This window comes from Humulus lupulus, chromosome 7 (assembly GCF_963169125.1).
Source record: "Humulus lupulus chromosome 7, drHumLupu1.1, whole genome shotgun sequence".
Classification (NCBI taxonomy): Eukaryota; Viridiplantae; Streptophyta; class Magnoliopsida; order Rosales; family Cannabaceae; genus Humulus; species Humulus lupulus.
Genome location: NC_084799.1, coordinates 60888705 through 60916666, shown reverse-complemented (window position 1 = coordinate 60916666; position 27962 = coordinate 60888705). Strand labels below are relative to the sequence as shown.

Below are 27962 nucleotides of genomic sequence, written 5' to 3'. Positions count from 1 at the left end.
ATGTTTTAAATTAATCTTAATGAGGAGATAATGTTAAACCAAAGCATTAGAAATCAAAGTGTTTAAATAAATCATTGAGGGTTTATTTTCTTTGATTTAAGTGTTTAAAATTGACATCTTCAAATTGATTTTGACGAGAAAATCAATGGATGTCAAAATGATCTTTTCAAAAGAATCTCAAAGAGACTCTTAGAAAACGTACAAAAGTTGGTTAAGTGACTTTGAGATTATTTAAATAAAAAGATTAAGGTGCTAAGAAGTGATAGAGGAGGAGAGTACTTCTCTAATGAATTCAATACATTTTGTGAAGAAAATGGTATAATTCATGAGTGCACTGCACCTTATACACCACAACACAATGGTGTTGCCGAAAGGAAAAATATGACTTATCTAGAGATGATAAATTCTATGTTGGTGTTTTCTAAGTTGAACTTCAACTTATGGGGTGAAGCGCTTTTAACCGCTTGTCACATTGTTAATCGAATACCGATGAAGAAAAATGAGATATCTCCATATGAGTTATGGAAAGGAAGAAAACCCAACATAGGGCACTTCAAAGTGTGGGGGTGTCTTGCATATTGCAAGAAAACCGAACCTAATAGAACAAAGTTAGGCTCAAGAGCTATAAAGTGTGCTTTTGTTGGTTATGCCAACAATAGTAAAGCTTATAGGCTATTAGACATAGAGTCTAATATTGTGATTGAATCTAGAGAAGTTGAATTCTTTGAGAATATGTTATGTGACAACAATTCTCAAGCTTCAACATCTCTAAAGGAGAATTTGTTATATGAGAATAATTCTCAAGCTTCTACATCCAAAGTTGATTCTCAAGAGGAGAATTATCAAAAGGATGTAAAGCAACCCTTTGAACCTAGAAGAAGTCAAAGGCTTAAAAATCATAAAAGTCTAGTAGTGGATTCTCAACGAATTTCATTCTATATGGTAGAAGGAAATAGAGAGGAAGTCATTAGGAACATTCCTATTGTACTTCTCGTTGAGAATGATCCTAAGACTTATAGAGAAGCTATGCAATCGAGAGATAGTGCATTTTGGAAAGAAGCCATCAATGATGAGATGGATTCCATTCTTTCTAATAACACTTGGGAATTGGTAGACCTCCCACCGGGGTCTAAGCCAATTGGGTGTAAGTGGGTATTTAGGAGAAAATATCACACTGATGGCACTATCCAAACCTTTAAAGCTAGATTAGTAGCTAAAGGGTTTAGGCAAAAAGAGGGTATCGATTATTTCGATACCTATGCGCCTGTTGCAAGAACAACTTCTATAAGAATTTTGTTCGCTTTAGCTTCTATACACAACTTGTATGTTCATCAAATGGATGTCAAAACGGCATTCCTTAATGGTGACCTCAATGAGGAGGTCTATATGGAACAACCCGAAGGGTTTGTCCTACCAAAATATGAACATAAAGTTTGTAGACTTGTAAAATCCTTATATGGATTGAAACAAGCTCCTAAGCAATGGCATGAGAAATTTGATCAAGCCATCATGTCTAATGGGTTTAGACATAACAATGGAGACAAGTGTTTGTATTCCAAAACTTGTAAGGGATATGTAATCATTGTTTGCTTATATGTGGATGACATGCTTATTCTAAGTAATAGCATGAAAGGGATAGAAGAAACGAAGAGGTTTCTATCATCAACCTTCATGATGAAAGATCTTGGAGAAGTTGATACCATACTCGGTATCAAAGTAAAGAAACATAGTGGGGGTTTTGCGTTAGGACAAGCCCACTATGTTGAGCAAGTATTGAACAAATTTAACCATCTCAAGGTTAAAGATGCCAATACTCCATTTGATCATAGTGTAAAACTAGAGAAGAATGAAGGAAGGGCGGTGGCTCAATTGGAGTACGCTAGTGCTATAGGGAGTCTAATGTACGCTGCCCAGTGTACTAGACCTGATATAGTATTTGCAGTAAGTAAACTTAGTAGGTTTACAAGTAATCCAAGTGTGGATCACTGGAAGGCAATTGGAAGAGTCCTTGGTTATCTCAAGAAAACCAAAGGACTAAGCCTTCACTACTCCAAATTTCCTTCGATATTAGAAGGATATACAGATGCAAGTTGGATATCCAATCTTGGGGACAACTTGTCCACAACTGGTTGGGTATTTACACTTGGTGGAGGTGCAATTTCTTGGGGTTCCAAGAAACAAACCTGTATATCTCATTCCACTATGGAAGCGGAGTTCATAGCTCTAGCTGCTACTGACAAAGAGGCCGAATGGTTAAGGGATCTATTGATAGAGATTCCCCTAATCAAAGATAATGTATCTACTATATCGATACATTGTGATAGCTAAGCAACATTGGCTAGAGCATATAGCGGAGTGTATAATGGGAAGTCTAGACATATTAGTCTAAGACATGGATATGTAAGAGAATTGATTCAAAGAGGAGTCATCTCAATATCCTATGTGAGAACAAGTGAAAATCTGGCGGATCCTTTCACTAAGCCACTAACAAGGGATTTAGTGGCTGCATCATCTCGAGGGATGGGACTTAAACTCCCTAAAGAGATTCACGATTGATGGCAACCTATCTTAACACTAGTTATCCAACCAGTGTTAGGTTCAATAGGTAATAACAAGTCAATCAAGTGAATATTAGTTGTACTCAAAACAAGTCCCATCTGAGACATTGAGTACTTGTGTGTTACCAAGTGGAGGGTTAAAACCGAAAGGTTTTTTAATAAAATTCAGTCTTGTAAAGACAAGTATTTCTGGTAACAAAATACTGTAAGAATTCTACCTATATGGACCTAGGGGTGGTGCCGCCTCTCATGAGAATTGGGAGTATTCTCAAGAACGTCCATGAATGGAAAGTGCACATGGCCATTAACGGTGCAAAGCGAGACATAGAGGTCTCAAGTGAACATCGCAAAGGTGTGTGTATTATCACCGATTTGTCATCATGAAAAGATGGTTCAATGCCTAGTGCAACCAAATTTTCGACAAATTTTGTGATAATTACACTATAGTAAAGTTCAAGTTGAAAAACACTTTACTTTATGCATCAATGCAATGACTCCTATAAGAGAGAGTTCTTATTTAATCAAGTGGGGGATATGTTATATTTTAAATATAATGATTGATTAAATAAGTGTTACAATAGATGACTATTTAATCTAGTGGGGGAATGTTATATTATTTTATAATATAATGTAATATTATATTATTTTATAATATAATGTTTTAGATTAAATAAATGTGACATAGAGTGTCACATATTGTAACATATAATAGAGAGTTACATTATTTGGATATATGTGAAATATCCAAACATGTAACATATTTGGTGTTACAAATTCATCACAAATTTGTAACTCCTAAATATCACCTATTATTGTGTAGATTTGTTGTTACACAATATTGAGATGAATTTCTTACAAAATCAAGTGGGAATAAATTGGAACGTTTTGAAAAAAACTGAAAAAATGTGTTGCTGAAATTGACTGAGGGCCGCGGCGCCTGGAACAAGCGCGCGCGGCCCTAATGGCTGACAGCTTCATATAATTTCAGTTTTTATCCAATTTTGAACGATTCCAACAGCTAAGTAACTCCCAAGTCTCTATTTTAATTCCATAAAACACCCAATTAATCATTGGTAACAGCCATGAGGTTGGTGGAATTTGAAATTCAAAGGGTGTCTCTAAACTCTATAAATAGGAGCCTAATGCTCATTTGTAAGACACACCATTTCTATCCACTAAAGCACTTGGCTAGAAACACCTTGAGGCTTGATAATTCCATAAAGCATTTCCAAAATCTGAGAGAGATCCCTTAGTGCTTGAGTTAGGGGGAAATAAGCTTTTGGACAAAGGTTTTAAACCTTGTTCAAGTTGGTGATCCCCAATCCTCTTCACTTAGGTTGTGTAAGTGAGAGTTTGTTTGTGGTTTATGTTCTTCATTTTATTCTATTGTTCTTCTTCTTATTCTCTTGTTTTATGTACTTGTATATTTTGTTTAAGAGTTGTAATCTCTTCATTTGGTCCAAACACTATATTTTATTTGTAACATTTGTTTTGAGTTGTATTTTACTATTCTCTTCTTCTTCATCATCTTCTTCATTTCCTTTGTTTATTTGTATTTTCAGTTATAGAGTTGTAACACTTTATTTAATCAATCTTGTCCATTGTAATATTTTGCTTAGAGTTGTAACATTATCTTACCATTTCCATTGAGGCAATATTATTTTTCCTAACAATATCTGTCTTTAGACTACTTTACTACTTGTTCGATTTGTGCACTTGCAAGCATATTCATTGTTTTTCGCAACAACTTCCTTATTCTTTCTCAAAATAATAAAAAAAATCATTGAAGATTTTAAAATTAATCAAAATAATTAAAACTTATATTTTTCCTTCATTTTTTTTATTAAAAAACTTAAATTTAAATTGATGGAAGAATATATATATATTTTTAATTATTTTAAATCATTTTTTTTCATTTTAATGAAACATTTATTAATTTTTAATTTAAAATAGTTATTTTGACTAATATTAAGAAAGATAAAATAATTAAAAACCTATATTTTTCCTTAACTTTCTTATTATTTCTTAAAACAATAAAAAAAAAGGTAACATTTAAAAAATATTGAGTATATTTACTGCCAAAAAAAGTTTGGGTATAAAAGTGCAACATTTTAAAAATATTGAGTATATTTATCGTCGAAAAAAAGATTGGATATAAAATTGCAACATTTTGAAAATATTAGGTATTTTATCGGCAATTTACTCTATATAATATAACAGTTTTGTTGATGATCATTTGTCTTATAAAAAATAAATTTAAATTTTAACATGTTTAAATAGATATAATATTTATATTGAAATCTATTTAATGTGTACAATAAATGTGAATTTATTTTAAATAAAATAAAATAAATGACATATATTTTTGTTTTTTAATATTTAACATCACTTTAATTATATAGTTTACCAAAAACTCTCATACAACTTTTTCAACTCACGGTACTTTAAAATCTATAATTTCCCAAAAACCCAACAACTTTTCTTTATAGTACAATTGTAATTGTTTTTCTCCACAACACAATTATACTAAGCTGGCCCTGAATAGCAATCGATACCCATCAAATTCTTCATCAAATGGGTATGAAAAAAATACAACAAAGTTGTACTTTGTCAAAATTTATCCGAATATCGTCAAGAAAAATAATTTAATTTATATCGGCCAAAATTTAGATATCATTCGAATTACAAAGCAAAAATACATACAACACACGCAACTGACCAACGTATTGTTAATTATATTTTAAATCTTCACTCATAAATAAAACATAAAAGAAAAAATCTCTTGTTTTTTGAACAAATTAAATAAAAAAATTGTGTTTGGTTCATGGGAAGGACAAAACACAATCGCTTTAAAAGGTTTAAAGAATTAAGATTTGTGTTGTGTGACCAAAAGAAAATAAGAAATATTAGATGAGATGATAGAGTTAAGGATAATTTTGTCCAAAACTGAGTTTCAGGCCTAATTTTCAAAGTTTCTAAATTTAAATCATATATTTTTCAAATTTGAGGGCTTATTAGGAATGCACAAGGTCATATTTGTTGGGTTTTGGGTGTTTGTATTCAAGTTTTGGTGGGTTTGATTTAAATAATTTTTTATTTTTAATTAATCTTTTAGATAATAAATATAATTTAATTATTTGAATCCCATTATTAGATTCTAACGACAAAACTAACAATAACTAAATATTGATATTAAGTACTTTTATCATTAAAAAAACAAAACTTGAATACCAGCTTACTACTTTTTTTCACAAATTTTTTCAATTTTTTAACATGATTCACACATCTTCATATATCAAAGTGTCATTATTACTACTACAATTACTAAAACCTATTATTAATTCTCTTTATTTTAATCGACATCATAAATATCTCTTTTATATAATAAATGTGTAGATAACGGAAATTCTTGATTTTAACGGTTTTTTAATTTTTTAATGTTAACTTTAACAGAATATATATTCTTATATTTAACAGAATATTTTTATATTTAACGGTAGTTTGTAAACACTTAAACTTAAATAAAAAATAAAAAATAAAAAAAAGATATTTTTGAGATATTTTACAATTATAATTATTTAAAAATAATAAATAATTAAACAAATTAAAATATGATAATTTTTAGATATTTTACAATGATAATTATTTAAAAATAATAAATAATTAAACAAATTAAAATATGATATTTTTGAGATATTTTACAATAATAATTATTTAAAAATAATAAAATCATACGTTTTATAACTTAAATAAAATTTAATTAAACTTAAACTCACTTATTAGAATAATATCATATTAAATATATAATATAATCTACTATTAATTAGTAGCAAATTATTTTAAAAAAAACTAACAAGAAACTTAAATTTAAAATTCAAGTATAATATTTAATATTACATTAAACATATAATATATAATTTATTGTTGTCACTCTCAAATTAAAAAACTAGAACAAACATAAATTTAAACAAAAATAAATAAATTATTTAATTAAAATATAATATTTATTTAAAATTTATATGATATTAATATAAATTTAATAAAAATAATTAATAAATTCTATAAATAAAACTAAACAAACACGTTGTTTGTATACAGTAGAATAATAATAAAGCCTTGGGTTGCATATTAGTTGTAACTACTCCGATGTTACCATAATCATAATTAAAGTATTGACACAAAAAAAAAGAAAAAAAAAAAATAGTGCATGCAATTTAGTTTAATAAAAAAGTAACGATTACAAATACGACAGCGTTTATCGCATATATTCATTCCTGCAGAGCGACGCCACGTCAGAAGATGAGCCAATTTTTTAAACGGAGTGATTTGACGAAATTGCCATTCAGTATATCGTATATCCACATATGATTAGTACAGCACCAAGAAAATCATACACCCGTCCGCACTGGAATCAAATTCTCGCTCTTTCTCGGGCTCGGCCCTCTCCCTTTCTTCCTCTCCAATGCACCATCGCTGACTCAACGACGACGGCTTTTCTTTAACAGAGAAAAGGGGTTTCACTACCAAAGCTAAACCCCAACCTTAGACCCATTCCCACCGCCGAGTCTCTCCGGTATCAACTTCCAAGATGGGCAGGCAAAAAGGAGAAGGAGCCAGGAGCAAGGCTCGCCCTTCTAGCAGCAGGTATTTGTTTATATATGTATTCGTTCTCAAGAACACATATTTATGTATATAAAATAGCGAATCTGTTATATGTTCATACTTGATTCTTCTACAGTCTAGCGGCATCGCTTTTGCCGTCGGGTTCTACTGCAGCTGTGGGATTTGGCGGCTATGTCGGTAGGTCTCGCCTCGATTCTTCTCTCGCTGGCGAGGATTCTGTTCCCTTTCTGGTACGCTTCTGTTTTTCTTTTGGTTTATTTTTTAGGATGAATTTAAATTGTTAATCTTAATGTATTATATATATGTGTTTAGATTTAATTCGCTATACGAAACCGCAGAATTAGCAGTGATGACTGTTTTGTGTTTTACAGGATATAGATAGTGAAGTGGCACTTCATTTGAAGAGGCTTGCGAGGAAAGATCCGACTACGAAGGTTTACATGTTAAAATTTGTTTATGATTTTTGTGTGTTTACTCACAGAAAGCACTATTTTCAACATGTTTATATATATGTATGTATAAATATATATATATTTATATAGATTTATTTATGTGTGCTTGCCTCTGTAATTAAAGTTATGATAATTTATTTCATTTACTGCTTTTTAACAGCTTAAAGCATTATCATCTCTATCTGAGTTGATCAAGGAAAAGCCTGGAAAGGACTTAGTGACTGCAATTCCACAATGGGTATAGTTTCGGGTCTCTTGATGCCTATATTAACATATATATTTTTTTAAATTAAAAAACCACTAAACCTAGCTAGATTTTTGCCCTACTTAGTTATGTTTGCTCAAGTGAAGAATTCTACCATCGGTTGTCTTTTTTATATCATGATTGGTTATGAAGTTACTAAATCTTACTCTCATAATAGATTTTGAAGCCTTTCAATTATTTTATACTTTTGTTTTTATATTCTCAGGCATTTGAATACAAAAGACTGTTGATGGACTATAATAGGGAAGTTCGGCGAGCAACTCATGACACAATGACCAACCTTGTAACTGTTGTCGGGTTTGAACTTCTCCCACGTACATTATATATGTGAACTTTTCTTTCTTTCTTCTTCTTATTGTGCTGTTTTGAAATGTTATAATTGTGAGGAAATTTTTTGTCATTTTAGTCAATACATGCAATTCCTTTGTGTCATTTGAGTCTGTATTGCTTGGTTGTGAATATTGGTCGTGTTTTTCACTAAGAAATAAGCCACTAATGTGTGAGCAGTGAGCTCGGTCTCTTGAAAAGATTAGACTAGTTTGACTGGTTCAATTTCAATTATAAAAGACAAATAGAAATGGGTTTTACTGAACTAGATGGACTTAATGAAAGCTTTTGACAAATGTAGCAATAGAGAAATTTTAGTATCTCTACAATTTGAAAACTGATTGAATAGCAGGATATTGATAGGCCACCAATAACTTTTGTTTATGCTAGGAAACATGGGAACAAAGCTGGGATGAGGGGCAGCGAATAGTTAGTTATATGAGGGAAATTATGGTGAGGGGAGGTGTAGGATTCCAAGCTGGGAACTAGAATATAAGGAGAGAACATGACATGTATAAGGTGTGGATTGTGTAACCAGAAACTTGGGAGAGGCTAGGCTCTCGAATTCCTAGTGTCCTATTGAGACTTAATGCAATTTCATTACATTTCGACCATTCTGTGCATTTCTACTGTATTCTGGGTTGTTTCTTTTTGCTGGAACTGTTTGATTGCAGGAATTATCTACCAATAGTGGTATCAGAGCACTACGATCCGTATGGCACCAAAGAAGGATTTGCAATTGGAATCGATAGAAGGGAAGATGGAGGAGATTCAGTCGGAGGTTTACCGAGAATTACAGGAAGCCAGATCTGAGTTTCAGCAATTTCCTAAAGAACTTGATCTGCTGAAACAAGAGATGCAGAGGTTGCCAGTAATGGAGAAGAGGATGGATTATCTTGTCACTCATCTAGCGACTTTATTGCGAACCCAGGGGCAACATACGCCAGCTGCAGCAACGGGGAGTACCGACCAACACGTTCAGCGGAGTTTGGAGGAAAGCCCAGCTGAACAGATTCCTCCAGTTTCGGCGGCCAGGAGTATTCCGCCGGCCACGGGATCGGCGCCACCGCCACCTTCGATGCAGCGGGTATCTTCGTTTGGGGAAATCAACACAGGCCATGATTTTCGGCCGGTGAGGATGGAGCTGCCCCTATTTTCGGGAGAGCAACCCGATGGATGGATATCTAGAGTGGAACGCTATTTTTTGTTGATGAGGATGACTGAGCAGCTTCAGTTAGAATCGGCTATTGTGGCTCTGGAGGGGGATGCTTTGACATGGTTCCAGTGGGAACATCATCGCTGACCGATTGCATCTTGGGCATCATTGAAGAGGTTGATATTACAGCGGTTCCGGGAATCTCCAGTTGGCTCCATATCTGAAGAATTGCTATCCATTAACCAGACCACTACAGTGAAGGAGTATCGGGTCAGGTGGGAAATGCTTGCCGCTCGGGTCCCCGACGTCCCGGAACACATTCTGGAAGGAAGCTTCATGCGTGGCCTCAAGGATGAGATCAAGGCTGCTCTTCACGTCCTTCAGCCTATTGGGTTAGCCCACATCATGGACACTGCCCAGAGAGTAGAAGAAGGGCAACAACTCTTTTATTCAGGCCCATTTTTTCGGCCCAGTTCACAGAAGACTGCTCATGGACAGTCGGCCCAGATTCGAAATGCCCCTGTTCTTTCACGCACCCAGCAAACCACGTTTACAGCTCCCTCGTCCACGACTTCGCATCCTCAGCCGCGCGCAGCTTCTCCGGCGTACGGCGCCGGTCAGCAGAACAAAACTCCAGCGTTTCGCCGCCTCACAGAAGCAGAATATCAGGAGAAACGGGCCCGAGGCATCTGTTTTAAGTGTGACAAATTTTTTTTCAGAGGGCATGAATGTGATCAGCGGGCATTGCAAGTGTTGCTATTATCAGATGAGGAAGATGTTCCACTTACAGAGGAGTCCCCTCCACCCTCGCCGGAGTCGGAAGAAACGGTGGTCACTGAGGAAACCTTAGCTACCTTATCACTTAATTCACTGGTAGGTATATCATCGGCGCACACAATGAAGTTGGCGGGGCATATAGGGCAGCGGCCAGTTACGGTTCTCATCGACAGTGGGGCAACCCACAATTTCATCTCCATGGATGTTGTTTCAGCAGCGGGCCTTCCTATTACAGCCACCACTTGTTATGGAGTATTGTTGGGCACGGGTGGATAAGTAAGAACGGAGGGTATATGTGCGCAAGTGGAGTTGGATCTAGGGGCGTTGCGGGTAATCACAGATTTTCTGCCACTCGAGTTAGGGGGAGCTGATGTGATATTGGGTATTAAGTGGTTGGAGACGTTGGGCAACATGCAAGTTAATTGGAGAACCATGATTATGAAGTTTGAAATGGCGGGAACGTGGATAACTTTGCAAGGTGATCCAAGCCTATGTAAGTCACCGATTTCGTTGAAGGCGATGATACTTTCAGTTGAAAAAGAAGCACAAGGATTTTGGGTCCATTTTGGGGCGTTATCTAAGGAAGAGGACGTGAATAATGGTATTCAACCTGCCCAAATTACCGCTGTTTTACAGCGTTTTGCCGCTGTCTTTGGGTCACCACAGGGGCTGCCTCCAAGCCGAGGAAGGGAACATGCCATAGTACTTAAAGCGGGAACGGAGCCGGTGTCGGTGAGGCCATATCGGTACGCTCAAGCCCAAAAAGATGAGATAGAAAGGTTGGTTATGGAGATGTTACAAGCAGGGATTATTAGGCCAAGTACTAGCCTTTTTTCGAGCCCGGTTCTTCTAGTTAAAAAGAAGGATGGTAGCTGGAGGTTTTGCGTTGATTATCGGGCTTTGAATAGAGAAACGGTGGCGGATAAGTTCCCAATACCCGTCATTGATGAGCTGTTGGATGAACTCCATTTAGCACAAGTGTTTTCGAAGTTAGATTTGAAGTCGGGATACCATCAAATCCGGGTGGCAGCAAGGGATATCGAGAAAACGGCCTTTCGTACACATGAGGGACATTACGAATTTCTTGTCCTGCCGTTTGGGTTGACAAACGCTCCAGCCACCTTCCAAGCGTTGATGCATCAGGTTTTTCGTGACTTTTTACGCAAGTTTGTGCTGGTTTTTTTTGACGATATTTTGGTTTACAGCTCTTCCATGGAGGCCATGCTCACCACCTTTCTTTAGTTTTGGAGAGACTGCAGCAACATACACTTTATGCCAACCAAAAGAAGTGTTTATTTGCTCAAAAACAGGTGGAATATTTGGGTCATGTAATTTCAGGAAACGGCGAGGCAGCGGACCCAAATAAGTTGGCAGCTATGGAGGATTGGCCCATTCCAAAAAATATTAGGGAGCTGCGGGGATTCTTGGGTTTAACAGGTTATTATCGGAAGTTTGTGCAAGGTTATGGACGGATAGCAAAGCCATTGACGGACCAGCTGAAAAAAGACGCTTTTGGGTGGACAATAGAGGCACAAGAGGCGTTTTTCCAGCTGAAGAAAGCCATGTGTTCGACCCCGGTTTTGGCGCTGCCAAATTTTTCTGCACCATTTGTGGTGGAAGCCGATGCTTCGGGTAGTGGATTGGGGGCGGTATTGATGCAAAATGGGAGGCCAATCGCTTTTTACAGCCATGTATTATCCGCTAGGGACCGTCTTAAATCAGTCTATGAGAGGGAATTGATGGCTATCGTGTTGGCTATACTTAAATGGCGTCCTTATTTACTTGGGAGGAGGTTTGTGGTGCGAACGGATCAAAAGAGTTTGAAGTTTCTGTTAGAGCAGCGGCTTGTGGCTTTGGAGCACCAAAAATGGCTCACCAAGCTCCTTGGGTACGATTTTGAGATCCAATACCGTCCAGGTTTGGAAAACAAGGCGGCGGATGCCTTATCTAGATTACAAGGGGACGTTACTCTTGCTGCCATCTCAGTCCCACATCTTATTTCCATACCGGATTTACAAGCACACGTGGCCACAGATCCTTTTTTAGCTAAGGTGATTGAGGAGCTGTCAATGGGCAAGTCGTGTGGTGGGTTTTCATGGGTACAAGGTTGTCTCAAGTTTAGGGGCAGGTTGGTCTTACCATCTTCGTCCCCTTTTATTCCACTGTTATTAAATGAGTATCATGGCAGCAAGATAGGTGGGCATTCGGGGGTCCTTAAAACATTCCAAAGGTTGGCGGCGGATCTATATTGGAAGGGAATGAGAAAGGATGTGCAGAAATACGTATTGGAGTGTGCGGTATGCCAACAAAACAAATATTTAGCTCAATCGCCAGCGGGTTTATTGCAACCATTACCCATTCCGGAACAAGTTTGGGAGGACATTTCAATGGATTTCATAGAGGGGTTGCCATTGTCGAATGGGTTTGACTCTATTCTTGTGGTGGTGGATAGGTTGAGCAAGTATGGTCATTTTATTCACTTGAGACACCCATATTCAGCAGCATCGGTGGCGGCTGTTTTTGTCAAGGAAGTGGTCAAACTTCATGGGATCCCAAGATCCATTGTGTCGGATAGAGATAAAATTTTCCTCAGCTTGTTTTGGAAAGAGTTGTTTCGGCTCCAAGGGACTGCATTGAAGCAAAGTACAGCTTATCATCCACAATCCGATGGGCAAACGGAGGTGGTTAACCGCTGTGTAGAGACGTACCTTCGTTGTTTTGTAAGCTCCAAACCCAACCAGTGGGCAAAATGGCTGCCATGGGCTGAATTCTGGTACAATACTTCCTATCATACAGCCGCTGGAATGACTCCTTTTCGGGTCTTGTATCACAGGGATCCTCCTCCTTTAATTAGATTTGAGCATGGCAGCACTAGAGTACCGGCAGTGGAACAAAATTTAATGGAACGGGATGACATTTTGGAGCTGTTAAAACTGAATTTACAACGTGCCCAGCAGAAAATGAAGGCCCAAGCGGATAAAAAGAGGAGGGATGTTACTTTTGAAGTTGGGGACATGGTGTATGTGAAGCTAAGACCGTATAGACAACGTTCGGTGGCTAAACGGTTGAATGAGAAACTTTCTCCCAGGTATTTTGGTTCGTTTGCAATCATGGCACGAATTGGAGCTGCTGCCTATCGTTTAAAATTGCCCCAAGATGCCGCAATACACCCAGTTTTTCACGTTTCAGTACTTAGGAGGGCATTGGGACCCAATCAGCAGGCTAGCTCAATTCCTCCTGGATTAACGGCTGATTTGGAGTGGCTGCTGGAGCCGGAGGAGCTCTTGGAGGTTCGGCCAGGCACACATACGGAGTCCCCGCAAGCGCTCATCAAGTGGAGTAATTTGCCAGATTTTGAAGCCACTTGGGAAGATTTTTCGGTGATTCAAGACCAGTTTCCTCACTTTCACCTTGAGGACAAGGTGAAACTTCTAGCGGGGGGTATTGATAGGCCACCAATAACTTTTGTTTATGCTAGGAAACATGGGAACAAAGCTGGTATGAGGGGCAGCTTATAGTTAGTTATATGAGGGAAATTATGGTGAGGGGAGGTGTAGGATTCCAAGCTGGGAACTAGAATATAAGGAGAGAACATGACATGTATAAGGTGTGGATTGTGTAACCAGAAACTTGGGAGAGGCTAGGCTCTCGAATTCCTAGTGTCCTATTGAGACTTAATGCAATTTCATTACATTTCGACCATTCTGTGCATTTCTACTGTATTCTGGGTTGTTTCTTTTTGCTGGAACTGTTTGATTGCAGGAATTATCTACCAGATATGTAGTTATGTGATTTTAAGTGTTCTCCTGTGGTTGTGTTTTTGTATGTAATTTTAAAGCTCATATATTCTGATTATCTGTGCACGTGCACACTGTGATTATTCTATATGTTTGTGAAATTATGAATTCCAACTTCCATTATTTCATTAGGTGTCCTTGTTTTTTTCCTCTAAATGCTTTGATTACATGTGCATGTTTTCTATATATTTTTTCTCCAGAAGAGACTTAGCTCCACATCTCAAGTGTTTAATGGGGCCATGGTGGTTGTCTCAATTTGATTCAGTTTTTGAAGTTGCACAATCTGCAAAGAGGTCATTACAGGTTTGCTTTCATGAATATAAAGCATCATTTGGTATACTTTTGAGACAAACAATGGATGGGAGTGGAGTGGCAGTGTATCTAATTGAATATTTGAGACATAGTTATGAAACTAGTAAAACTGAGGGAGGGAATTTGTTTCCATTCAGTCATGTCTTAATTATTTATCAAGAGTTTCGTTTCCTTCTCTTCTAAATTGGATGTGATGCAGCCCTGTAAATTGTTACAGAATGTTTTACTTAATTTCCTTAAAAATGTACTTCTGGGGAAATTTTTATATAACTTACAATATTTATTTAAATATATATATATATATATATAAATGTTACTTTTAGATGTTTTCAAGTATATGCAAGGTCCATCATTTTTTTTCTTCTAATTAAAAATATCCAAATGTTGACAACAGGCAGCTTTTCCAGCATCGGAAAAGAGACTAGATGCTTTAATTCTGTGCACATCAGAGATTCTTATGTATTTAGAAGAGTGTTTAAAGCTCACGCCAAAAGACATGTCTGATAAAGCAGCTGCTTTGGATGAAGTAGAGGAAATGCATAATCAGGTATTCACTCTGAACAAAATATGTAGTGACTACTCTTGTTTAGTTTCCTTACCTGTAGAAGTTTCTTATTAAATGGTAACAAGAGGTTTACGTTTCTTAATATTATTTCTTTTTTTCTTATGGCATCTCTTGCTTCTGATGGAAATTAATATCTCGCTCTTGTACTCTGTTTATTAAGAATAATTTGGTATTTAACTAACCATAATGGTCTGAAATTTGACAAAATGGAGTAGTGTGGAAGTAATTTAAATTCGAATGGGGTTTTAATATTACAGTGTATATAGATTGAGGTTGGTCCCTGGATTTTTTAAACCACAAGTGGCGGGTGTTGTAAAATTTTCAATTTGTATTACTTGGTTGGCAACAGTAGTCACTATTTATTCAAGTGATGAAGATGATCACAAACTAAAATGTTAAAAAGACAAAGAAGTCAAAGACCACATTCATTCATAAAATTTATTGTGTTTATATTTTTCTGTAGATAATATCTTCATCATTGCTGGCATTGGCTACCCTCCTTGATGTCTTGGTCGGTGTTCAATTAGAAAGGTCAAGTTCTGACACTGAGAGTGTAGCTGCTCAACCAAAGAATGCTTCAAGGGCTAGGCTGGTTGCTACCTCCTTTGCTGAGAAGTTGTTTGCTGCTCATAATTGCTTCTCAGACTTCTTAAAATTTCAGAGTGCTGCAATTCGTTCAGCTACATATTCAGTGTTAAGGAGTTTCGTTAAAAATGTTCCTCATATTATTAATGATGGCAATATGAAATCTGTCGCTGGAATAATACTAGGTGCCTTTCAGGAGAAAGATCCTGCTTGTCATTCATCAATGTGGGATATGATTTTGCTATTCTCTAAAAAATTTCCTGATAGTTGGACATCATTAAATGTTCAGAAAACTATTTTACATCGCTTTTGGCATTTTCTTAGAAAAGGGTGCTTTGGATCCCAGCAGGTTTCTTATCCAGCTTTGGTTTTATTCTTAGACTATGTGCCACCGAAAGCAGTAGTTGGGGAGAATTTTTTTCTTGACTTTTTTCAGAACTGCTGGGCAGGAAGGAGCCTTTCCAATTCATCAACTGCCGATAGATTATCATTTTTTGCAGCATTTAAGGAGTGCTTTCTTTGGGCATTGCATAATGCTTCTAGGTAGGACCTTTTCTCATTGCATTGTGTAAGTTGTGCATGCAATTGCTACTCTATTTGCTGAAGCTTCAGATTGTCTTTTCAATAACTTTTTTCTTTATGTTTTGCTATATTTTTTCCCCTCATTGCTAGCAGGTATTATGATGGAGTGGATTCAATTTGTCATTTTCGAGTCACACTTATTGAGAACGTTCTGGTAAAGATTTTGTGGCAGAACTATTTTTCCTACATTGGCTCGATTGAACAGCAGTATTTATCTAAGGACAGTGGTTTTCCCTTGAGCAAGACATTAGAAGCATCCAATGTCCATTATTCCATTAGTTATTTGCAAGATTTGAAGAACTGCATAATTGACATCCTCTCGGGTATCTTTGCCTTGGAGGCCGATTTGCTCTCTGTCTTTTGTATGGAATTTCAGAAAAATTGCTTGGGTTTATTTCAACTTCCATTGAACATAGATCCGGCAAATGAAAGTGTAGAACGGGTCATTCAATTTATTATTTTAATAGGACAACATGCATCACAGAAAGGTGAAACTTGGCCTCTGGTTTATGTAGTGGGACCAATGTTGGCCAAATCCTTTCCACTGATAAGATCACTTGTAAGTATTAATTAGTTTTTGATGATTTATTCTACATGTGTGGTGTTCTATAATTTAGCCATTGCTGTCTAGAATTTGTTCATAGGAGTGAGTAACAAAGAACATATGTGGTTGGGCATTTATTTCTAACTAATTAAAGCCAATGGAGTCGAACTTTAACTCACTTAATTGTCTGATTTTCTCTCCCTTCCTACTATTCTTACATTTTCTATGTTGACTCTTTCTGGAAATTGTGTTCCAATGTTGGTGATGTTGGTTTTGTTTTCCTTTTCTTTCTTTTTGTATTTTACATTTGGTTTGATCTCTTGTACACCCCAGGATTCACCAGAAGGTGTGAAACTTCTCTCAGTTGCTGTTTCTGTATTTGGGCCACGCCAGATTGTGCAAGAACTTTTTGTTCACAATAAAGAGCATTCCTTTAGTCCTGATGATCGGGTGGATAGAATGTTGGAGGCTGGTAAATTTATACAAATATTTAAGGATTATTTTGTTCCCTGGTGTTTACACGGTTATGATAGGTCAACAAGTGCTCGACTCGATCTATTGCTTGCATTGCTTGACAATGAATGTTTTTCCGAGCAGTGGTCTGCTGTTATCATGTATGCTATTAACCTAGAAGATTCTAGAACTTCATTTGAGCCTATAGATTCAGACCAAATAACCATTTTGGCACTACTTCTAGAGAAAGCAAGACATGAAATTACAAAATGGAAGAAGAATGAAGATTGCAGACACTGGATAGCTGCAGAGCAAGAGCACTGGCACTCTGAGCCTCTAGAATCAATTGCTATTGCTTTAGCCTGTTCCCCATTGACCTATGGGACATCTAATTCTCGATTTCTGTGGTATGTGAATAAGAAGACTTTGACATGATGCTTTTACCATCTATGATTTGAAAAACTTATCATGAGAATTTCAAACTTTTACATTTTCTTTCTATGTGCAGTGCTGTTCTAGGTGGTTCAACTGAAGGCGACCTTACTTCCTTTGTTTCTAGAAATGCATCAATCCTGATTTTTGATGAAATTTTGAAGAAGTTACTTTCTTTTATCCTTGAGTCATCATTTGATTGGGTTAGAGATGCCGGCTCCATGTTAACTGCCCGGGCAGCCAATTCTGGGTTAGAATCTAAGAGTTCTGCTAGCATGAAAGAGATGTCTCATTTTGCTCTTCAAGTACTTGATGGTAGTTTTTTTTGCTGGAAGACACTCATTGAGGATAGTGAGTTAGTGCCAGGAATTTTAGGTGCAGTTTTAGTTATTGATTGGGAGTATAGCTTGACAAAGTCATTTGATTACGTTGCTGAGAATAATGAAACTATTATAGAATATAAGGCCAGGCTGGACTTTGGTGATTCTGTTCATGCCTTTTGCTGTAAGAGAAATAAGCAATTTCGGAAAGGCCTTGACATAAACAATCTGCAGAGATTATGGAGTATCCTGATTCAGTGCATTAGGTCCTTCATCTTTAATGAATATAAATTAAAGACAGAGTTTATCACTTCTTTGTGCTGCTCATGGATACTTGATTTTTTTAGTTGTTTCTGTCAAGGTCAGCTGGAAGAACAAGATCTGTTAGAAAAACTTCTTTGTGAAAATGATATGTGGCCTTTGTGGATTGTTCCTGACTTTAGCGGCCCAGAGCAATTAGTTCTCAGAAAAGCATCTGTTAGTGCTCATGTGAGTGGTAGTAGTAGCCTTGAAATATTAGGGTGATCTATTGATCTTCCTCTTCTTCTTCTTCATAATAAATAGTTTGTTCAAATCTTCGTACAAGTGTAGAAGGTTCATTACTTATAAAGTTTGAATTTGTGGAAAATGCAGGATTCAGGTCATTGCAAGTTTGTTTCCTTCATTGACAAGCTTGCATTTAAATTTGGGATTGATAAGGTTCTTACCGGTTATAGAAAGCTTGAACTCTCGCCCTCAGAAGAGACAACACATGAAGAAGTTACTGCTCGATCCTGGCTTGCTGCTGAAATATTGTGCACCTGGAAATGGCCTGGAGGCAGTGCTCGAGACTCTTTCTTACCTTTACTGTGTGAATATGCCAAGAATAATACTTCTCCTTCAAAGGCGACCTTGTTAGACTCTATTTTCATCATTTTACTTGATGGTGCTCTTGTGCATGGAGGCTGTGGTGGACTGAATTTTGTCAGTCCATGGCCTGCTTTAAATGATGAAGTAGAGCATATTGAAGAACCTTTTCTGAGAGCTCTTGTATCTTTCCTTTCAACTTTGTTCAAGGAAAATATATGGGGAGCATCCAATGCAATCAAGCTGTTTGAACTGGTTGTTAATAAGCTTTATATTGGTGAAGCAATAAATTTGAACTGTCTGAGGATTCTTCCTTGGCTTGTTAATGTTTTACTTCAGCCACTGTGTGATAGTAGATCTGGTAAAGCTGATAGAGATGCCCAACATGATTCTTCATGGGAAAATCGCATCCAAGACATCATTACTGGTTGGCTCCAAAAAACTATTCAGTTCCCTCCTCTGGTCATGTTGGAAACAGGGCAAGGTAAATGCTTGTATCAAGTCAGTAAGGAATAAGTTCACTAGCATTTGTATTGTAGGTTTGGCCCGTCAAAGAAATGTCTGATGGCAATGGCCTCTGCTCCTTTTATTTGACTATTGGGGAAGAGTCATCATTATAGTTTTGCCTGTAGTTCTTTTATTTATTTTTGGTCATTTTTTCTAATGTTATTGGCGTTTCTCTTTTTGTAGGTGTAGAAGATTGGTTTCAGTTGGTTATAAGTTGTTATCCTTTTTTTGCAATTGGGGGCATACAAGAACTGAATCTGGGGAGAATTATTAGTCCATTGGAGAGGACTCTTTTACTTGAATTGTTCCACAAACAGAGACATGGTGTTGGCACATCAAGTATATCTAATATGCCACCAGTGGTACAGCTGCTGCTATCAAAGCTAATAGTAGTTTCAGTTGGTTATTGCTGGAAAGAATTTAATGACGAAGACTGGGAGTATGTTTTATTTCAATTAAGGCGCTGGATTCAATCATCTGTTGTTCTGATGGAGGAACTTGCTGAGAGTGTGGATGAAAGTGTCACTAACAACTTTACTTTAGATAACATGGATGATGATCTTAAAAAGCTTGAGCAAATTGCTTTAATTACAGACCCTTTTCCATTTGATATTGCTAAAAATGCCCTTCTATCATTTTCTCTATGTTGTGGACCTTTTGGAATTAAACAATTAAATGATGCAGAAAATATAAATCCTCTTGGAACAGAAAGATGGAACCCCATCAAAGATCGGATTCTAGAAGGTATTCTACGATTGTTCTTCTGCACAGGCATTGCTGAAGCTGTTGCAAGTTCCTACTGTCATGAAGCTGCATCTATCATATCTTCATCTCGATTTGCGCACCTCTATTTCTGGGAGTTAGTGGCCTCGAGTGTTGTTAACTCTTCAGTAAATGCTAGAGATAGAGCAGTGAAGTCGGTAGAATGTTGGGGTTTGAGCAAAGGGCCCATTAGCTCTTTATTTGCCATACTTTTTTCTTCCAAACCAGTCCCTTCATTGCAGTTTGCTGCTTATGTTATTCTTTCAATTGAACCTGTTTCAAACCTGGCTATTTTGGAAGACACCACTCACTTAGATGGTAATATTAACAGTGAAGAGGATTCACGCCCTATTGATTTGTCAACGGAAACAAGTGTCCATTTGAAAAAGGAAATAGCTTGCATGATTGAAAAGTTTCCTTATGAGGTCCTTGAAATGGATTTAATGGCACAACAACGGGTAATATGCTGCATTTATGTAGCCACTTTGTTTGTGGCCTGATGTAACATTCATTTATATCTTCCTTTACATCTCTTTTGTGTATGCACTTTCTAGTTTCCACAATTCCCTCAAAGCAATCATAATCTGATGTGAACTTTTAACTTTCAGGTAAATGTATTCCTTGCATGGTCTTTGTTGCTGTCGTATTTATGGTCATTACCATCATCATCGCCTGCAAGGGAAAGGCTAGTTCAGTATATACAAAGTTTTGCTACTCCAGTTATATTAGATTGCATCTTCCAGCATATACCTGTAGATCTTTGCATTTCACAGAGTACTAAGAAGAAAGATGTAGAGCTTCCGGCAGGGTTATCAGAAGCTGCAATTGCAGCAACCCGTGCCATCGGAACTGGTTCGTTATTGTTTTCCATAGAGTCTCTTTGGCCTGTTGAACCAGTGAAATTAGCGTCACTTGCTGGAGCATTATATGGTTTGATGATCTGTGTTCTTCCTGCTTATGTTAGAGAATGGTTCAGTTGTTTGCGTGATCGATCTACATCATCTTCAATTGAATCTTTCACGCGGGCATGGTGTAGCCCAAGTCTTATAGCAAATGAGTTGTCACAGGTATGTGTACTTGAACAGTTTTTGTCATCTGAATTTTACCTACGCTAGGACATTTTGCATACAACCACTGATGCACGAACAAATGCATGCAATATTGTAGAATTATGTAAATATTTTATATTTATTTTGTATCAATTATTTAGGGAAACAGAATAATCTTATATCCTAATATATTGTATATCCCTGATTTTTAGGAGATTAGTTGACCTAGGTTAATTGTATAGCTTTGTAATCTGCCTATTAATATGTAATTCTTTGATGAATAAAATTATTCCAGCCATTATTCAAAAATCTACATGGTATCAGAGCACGTTGAAAATTCTATGCCCTAATCGTATTTTTTTTTTCTTCTTTTCTTCTCTGCCCTAAACGCACCAGCCCCTAAAATCGTACCAGCCCTTCTCATCTTTTCAACGCATCACATTCTTCATGGCTACTGGAAAAGAAAGCCTAAACTCAGACGCATCCTCCTATCCATCAACCCTCTCTAATCCACATGCATCAATAGGTTCTTCATCTCACAGTAATGATGCTGTTTCTCTGGTCACCAGTCACAAGTTCAATGGCCATAATTATCTTCAGTGGTCACAGTCAGTAATGATGTATATCGGTGGAAAGGGGAAGGAAGAATATCTCACAGGGGAGATTGAGACTCCAAAACCAGACGATCCAAAGTATAAAAATTGGAAAACAGATAACCACATGATCAAATCTTGGCTGGTTAGTTCAATGAATAATGATATAGGAGAAAATTTTCTTTTATATTCGACAGCCAAGGAACTTTGGGATGCTGTCAAAGACTCTTATTCTAGTTCTGATAATACATCAGAATTATTTGAGATTGAAGCTGCTCTTTATGATCTCCGCCAAGAAGATACTACAGTCACACAATATTTTTAACACTCTTACTCGTTTTTGGCATCAATTAGATTTATTTGAAACTTATTCTTGGAAGTGTGCAGATGATACTGCTCTATACAGGAGTATTGTAGAGAAAAGGAGAACTTTCAAATTTCTTCATGGTCTCAACAAGGAACTTGATGCTGTCAGGAGTAGGATCATGAGTATCAAGCCACTTCCAACCGTCAAAGAAGCATTCTCAGAGGTTCGACATGAAGAAAGCAGAAAGAAGGTCATGATGGGCGCTTCTCCTCTTCCTTCTACTCAAGAGTCCTCTGCTCTTGCTGCAAGAGGACAGCAGAAGGGTCGACCATGGTGTGATCACTGTCGCAAACCTGGGCATTTCAGAGAAACTTGCTGGAAACTTCATGGAAAGCCTGCCGATTGGAAGCCGAAATCATGGAAAGACAAAGAGAGTCACGGGAACGTTGTTGCCACTCTAAATACTGCTGCTGTTACAGGAAATGGGGACACATCACATCTGATTCATCACCATTCACTAAAGCGCAGCTAGAGGCACTTCAGAAACTCCTAAGTCAGTCACACATCACTGCAAAGCCTGATACTACACCTGGTACAGGACATTTGGCCATGAAAGGTAACCTTTTAGTAGCTTTTATTGTCAATAAAAGAACTACTAACCCTTGGATTCTTGATTCGGGGGCATCAGATCATATGACAGGAGATGCAAATATTTTTTCTGAATTTCACACAAGTCCAGAGCATCATACAGTGAAAATTGCAGATGGCACGTTCTCTAAGGTTGAGGGTTTGGGTTCAGTCAACATAAATCAGAACCTAACTCTCACTTCTGTTCTCTATGTGCCTAAACTGGATTGTAATTTACTGTCTATTAGTAAATTTACTCGTGACCTAAACTGTGTGACTAAGTTTTACTCGAATTTGTGTGTGTTTCAGGAATTGGATTCGGGGAAGATGATTGGCAGTGCTAAGATGTGTTCTGGGCTCTATATCCTACAAGATTACACTCCATCCGTTAGGATAGCTCCGAAATTCAGTTTGTTTTCTTTAAATAATCAGTCTATTTCAAATAAAGATAGTGATATTATGTTGTGGCACTATCGTCTTGGTCATCCAAATTTTCTATATTTGTCAAAAATGTTTCCATCTTCATTTACTAATAAAAATCCGAAACTTTTTTGTTGTGAAATCTGTCAATTTGCAAAACACACTCGAAATACCTATTCTAGAATACCATATAAATCTTCCAAACCTTTTTCATTGATCCATAGTGATGTGTGGGGTCCCTCACGCGTAAACAATATAACTGGACATAGATGGTTTGTATCTTTTATTGATGATCATACTAGATTAACTTGGGTGTTTCTCATGAAATCAAAATCAGAAGTAAGTGAAATTTTTAAAACTTTTCATTCTATGATTCAAACTCAGTTTCTTACTAAAATTCAAATCCTCAAGACCGACAATGCCAAAGATTTCTTCAATTCTATCCTCGATCCTTATCTCACACAACAAGGCATTCTACACTTAAGCTCTTGTGTTGATACTCCTCAACAAAATGGGGTTGCTGAACGGAAAAATAGACATATTTTAGAAGTTGCTCGTTCTCTCATGTTTTCTACTCAGGTCCCCAAACATTTCTGGGGTGAAGCTGTTCTTACAGCCACCTATCTAATCAACCGAATGCCGTCTCGAGTACTCAACTTTCAAACTCCATGTCACACGGTTTTGAGAGAATTCCCTCGTACAAAATTCATTAGTCTTCTTGATCCTAAGATCTTTGGCTGCACCGCCTTCGTTCATCTTCATTCTCAAAATCATAGTAAGCTAGACCCTAAATCTTTCAAATGCATTTTTCTTGGTTATTCCTCTCATCAAAAGGGTTATAAATGTTATTCACCTATAACTCGGAAAATGTACAACACTATGGATGTCACCTTTTTTGAAAATCATGCTTACTACAAATCTGAGATTCAGGGGGAGAATGCAGGTGAATCTCATCTTTGGGACACTATTCCGAGTATTAATAATACTTCATCTCCTAGTGTTCACCATGAGGATTCTTCCGACTCTCAAGTCATAGAAAATCAAGTTTCATCTTCCTCTAAACTCATGGGTTCCCAAATCATTGAAAATTGTCCAAGTCCACCCATGGCTCTTGCACCTTGTCAAGAACCAGAAATTCGTGTCTATACGAGAAGGAAAAACTCTGGTAAAGATATAGAGCACACAACACACTGGAGGACCACCATGCATCGGAACCGGATCCTCATTCTCCAGAAACTCATTCAGGTTTAAGTAACTCTAACCATGATAAGGTTGTGCAAATAAATGATGATTTAGATTTGCCGATTGCATTGAGGAAGGGAGTTCGCGCATGTACAGAGCATCCAATTGGTAATTTTGTATCTTACAAAGCATTATCACCATCCTATCAGGCATTTGTCTCTGTTATTGATAACATACAGATTCCTCAAACAATTCAAGAGGCTCTGACTGATTCTCGATGGAAAGAGGCTGTAGCAAATGAGATTAGTGCTTTGGTGAAAAACAATACTTGGACAATCACAAGTCTACCACCTGGGAAGAGATCCGTGGGTTGCAAGTGGGTCTTTACCGTTAAACATAAAGCAGATGGGAGCGTTGAGAGGTTTAAAGCTCGCCTTGTTGCTAAAGGCTTCACTCAGTCTTACGGAATCGATTATCAAGAAACGTTTGCGCCTGTTGCCAAGCTTAACACTGTACGTGTTCTATTATCCCTTGCTGCAAATAAAGATTGGCCCCTCCATCAACTTGATGTGAAAAATGCATTCCTAAACGGCGACCTTGAAGAAGAAGTTTATATGGACATTCCGCTAGGCTTCGAGAACCCCTCAAATCAGAACAAAGTGTGCAAACTCAAGAAATCTTTGTACGGTCTTAAACAATCTCCACGGGCATGGTTTGGTAGATTCACTAAAGCAATCATACAGAATGGGTATACTCAGTGTCCAGCAGATCACACTTTGTTTGTTAGATTCTCGTCAGATAAAAGGATAGCTATCCTAATTGTCTATGTGGATGACATAATACTTACAGGTGACTACAAGGAGGAAATGGAGAGATTGAAAGAGTTCTTATCTAAGGAATTCGAGATTAAAGATCTTGGTTATCTTAGATATTTTCTTGGCATGGAAATTGCTCGATCAAGACATGGCATATTTGTTTCTCAACGTAAGTATGTTCTAGACTTATTGAAGGAAACAGGAATGCTTGGATGCAAACCTGCCCCAACTCCAATGGATTCCAACAAGAAAATGGGTTCAGGAAAGGACATGACACCAGTAGACAGGGGGAGATATCAAAGGTTAGTTGGACGCCTGATCTACCTATCTCATACGAGACCTGACATTGGTTTTTCAGTTAGTGTTGTCAGTCAATACATGAACAATCCTACTGAAGAACACATGGAAGCTGTTACTAGAATCTTAAGATACCTCAAGATGAATCCTGGGAAAGGTCTTCTATTCAAGAAAAGTGATAGCAGAGAGATCAAAGTCTACACTGATGCAGACTGGGCAGGAGACGTAACAGATAGGAGGAGTACTTCAGGATATTGTTCTTATGTTTGGGGTAATCTAGTGACTTGGAGAAGTAAGAAACAATCAGTGGTTTCCAGAAGTTCAGCTGAAGCAGAATTTAGAGCTTTTGCTTTAGGTGTTTGTGAAGGGATTTGGCTAAAACGATTACTGAGTGAACTACGACTATTTGCAGGAGAGTCCATTAAAATGCTTTGTGATAATCAGGCTGCTATTAGTATCGCTAAAAATCCTGTTCATCATGACAGGACAAAACATATTGAGATAGATCGACACTTCATCACTGAGAAGATTGAGAGTGCCACAATTCAAACTATCTATACTCCATCAAGACTTCAAATAACCGATGTTCTTACCAAAGCCCTTCCCAGAACTGTCTTTGATGAATTAGTGTGCAAGCTGGGAATGTTTGATATACATTACCCAACTTGAGGGGGAGTGTAGAATTATGTAAATATTTTATATTTATTTTGTATCAATTATTTAGGGAAACAGAATAATCTTATATCCTAATATATTGTATATCCCTGATTTTTAGGAGATTAGTTGACCTAGGTTAATTGTATAGCTTTGTAATCTGTCTATTAATATGTAATTCTTTGATGAATAAAATTATTCCAGCCATTATTCAAACAAATGCATGCAATATAGATAATGTGATTGCTTTAAGTAATAACCAATTTATAATTAGTGACTGAATAAGTGTCATTTATGTTGGTTAAGTGTCACTACAAGGTTTTTAATTGTTGGATAAGTGTCATTTATGTTATTTAATTTAAGAAACCTTCAAAGAAACTGGTCAACCTGATTTTCTAATTTTAATTAGTTTTAGAATTGTATCTTTGTTACATGCAGCTGCCATAGTTTATGGTATGATTGGGAGGGGCTTGTGTATGATATTACTAGTGATGGTAGGAAAAATGTTGTGACAGATTATGAAATTTATATTGATTTGTATTTTCGATGCAGATAAAGAAAAATAAATTTTCAGATGAGAATTTTTCAGTTAGTGTAAGCAAATCAGCAAATGAGGCTGTTGCTACCTATACAAAGGAGGAGACAGGAATGGACCTAGTTATTCGGCTTCCTGTTTCTTACCCATTACGACCTGTAGATGTTGATTGTACAAGGAGCCTAGGGATTAGTGATGTAAAGCAGAGAAAGTGGTTAATGTCTATGATGTCTTTTGTTCGCAATCAGGTACTGAAATTATCCTCTTACATCTCTTTTAATGTTTATTGCCTTCTTCAGTGGTAGACAATTCAGTATGTAGTGAGACATAAATTGATCATGGAAACAGAAATTGAGTGAATTTGGGTAAATTTGATCTGGTAGCAGAACTGCCTGCTAGTAAAACTTTCTAGGCTCTTCAAATGGGAGAGTGGTAGTGGGTCAGCCAGTTTAAGAGCCACCTCTCCTTTCAGATTAATAGGTGCATATCAAGAATAATCTATGGTGGCTAGTTGGGTAGGAACAATGTACAAACATGACAGTTTTTAGGTTTAGTAGGTTGACTTATTGAGCATAATGGATAATTTTCTACACCTTTGTAATGCAGAATGGAGCTTTAGCAGAAGCTATTGGGATCTGGAAGCGAAATTTTGACAAGGAATTTGAAGGTGTTGAGGAGTGTCCTATATGTTACAGTGTCATCCATACTGCAAACAACAGCCTTCCTCGTCTTGCTTGCAAAACTTGCAAGCATAAATTCCATTCTGCTTGCCTTTACAAGTGGTTCTCAACTTCTCATAAATCAACTTGCCCATTGTGCCAGTCTCCCTTTTAAATTGGATATTGAAATTTAGTTGCCGGTTTCGTGGACATTGCAATTCCGATTGAACCTCTTTCTGCAAAAGAAGTTGATCTTGATGAAGTTCAAGAATAAGAAAGTACAAACATGCATATACAAACAATTTGAATTATTATGCAAAGAAGTTGATCTTATTCTGGTTAGACAGTTAATGAGCTTGGTGGTGCGAACCAGAATATGATGTCTCCCAAGTGAAAATATACTTACGGTCCATATATCCAGGTTTTGAGATCTCCGTTGTTGGTGTTGTAGCTTTATTTTGGAGAGCAAATATATGCTGAGCTCTTTGCTACAGTATACTCGTAAGTTTTGCAATATTTTGTTCTGCATTAGATTAGATCCTATATTTAGCTCAATGTTTTTTTTTACTCTAATGAATCTCAGCAAATTTAGAAATCTCCAAGGTATTTTCTTTGTTCTCACCCACTACTGAATACATGTTTTAACGTCTATTATCGAAACTTGACTTGGATTTGTTTTACATTGGACAAACAGGCTTTGCGGACACATGATAGATCGAAGTCCTAGCCGTAGTGACTAGAACGTGTTGCTTTGTCTTCTGGCCTTTTTTTTTTCCCGGTTTTCTTGTGATATTAATTTAAGTTAGAAGTGAGATATGAATACCATAGAATGGACTGTACAGATACAGAACGAGTCCTTTTTCATGTTCTCAACTCAAGTTTTTGCAAATTAAGTAATAATATTCATTATGCTTTACTAGTTAATCTGATGATATATATAGTAGTCACAGTGGTTAATATA

At 36.9% G+C, this 27962-nt stretch overlaps 1 protein-coding gene across 2 annotated transcripts; it reads left to right on the top strand.

Moving 5' to 3' along the window:
* The first annotated feature begins 6970 nt into the window (after positions 1-6970).
* On the top strand, positions 6971-27917 carry LOC133792775 (E3 ubiquitin-protein ligase listerin). 2 transcript variants are annotated; one of them, XM_062230718.1, is made up of 17 exons: positions 6971-7202; positions 7297-7411; positions 7553-7615; positions 7794-7871; positions 8104-8195; positions 14156-14258; positions 14662-14814; positions 15296-15960; positions 16093-16558; positions 16877-17403; positions 17505-18237; positions 18382-19078; positions 19285-20321; positions 20472-20930; positions 26360-26590; positions 26949-27502; positions 27696-27917. In XM_062230718.1, the coding sequence occupies exons 1-16, from the start codon at positions 7147-7149 to the stop codon at positions 27174-27176; spliced, it is 5703 nt and encodes a 1900-aa protein (XP_062086702.1). In that variant the 5' UTR covers positions 6971-7146; the 3' UTR covers positions 27177-27502; positions 27696-27917. The 2 variants fall into 2 exon arrangements, with proteins under 2 accessions (XP_062086702.1, XP_062086701.1); XM_062230717.1 differs by having other exon boundaries at positions 7791-7871.
* Positions 27918-27962: the final 45 nt, after the last annotated feature.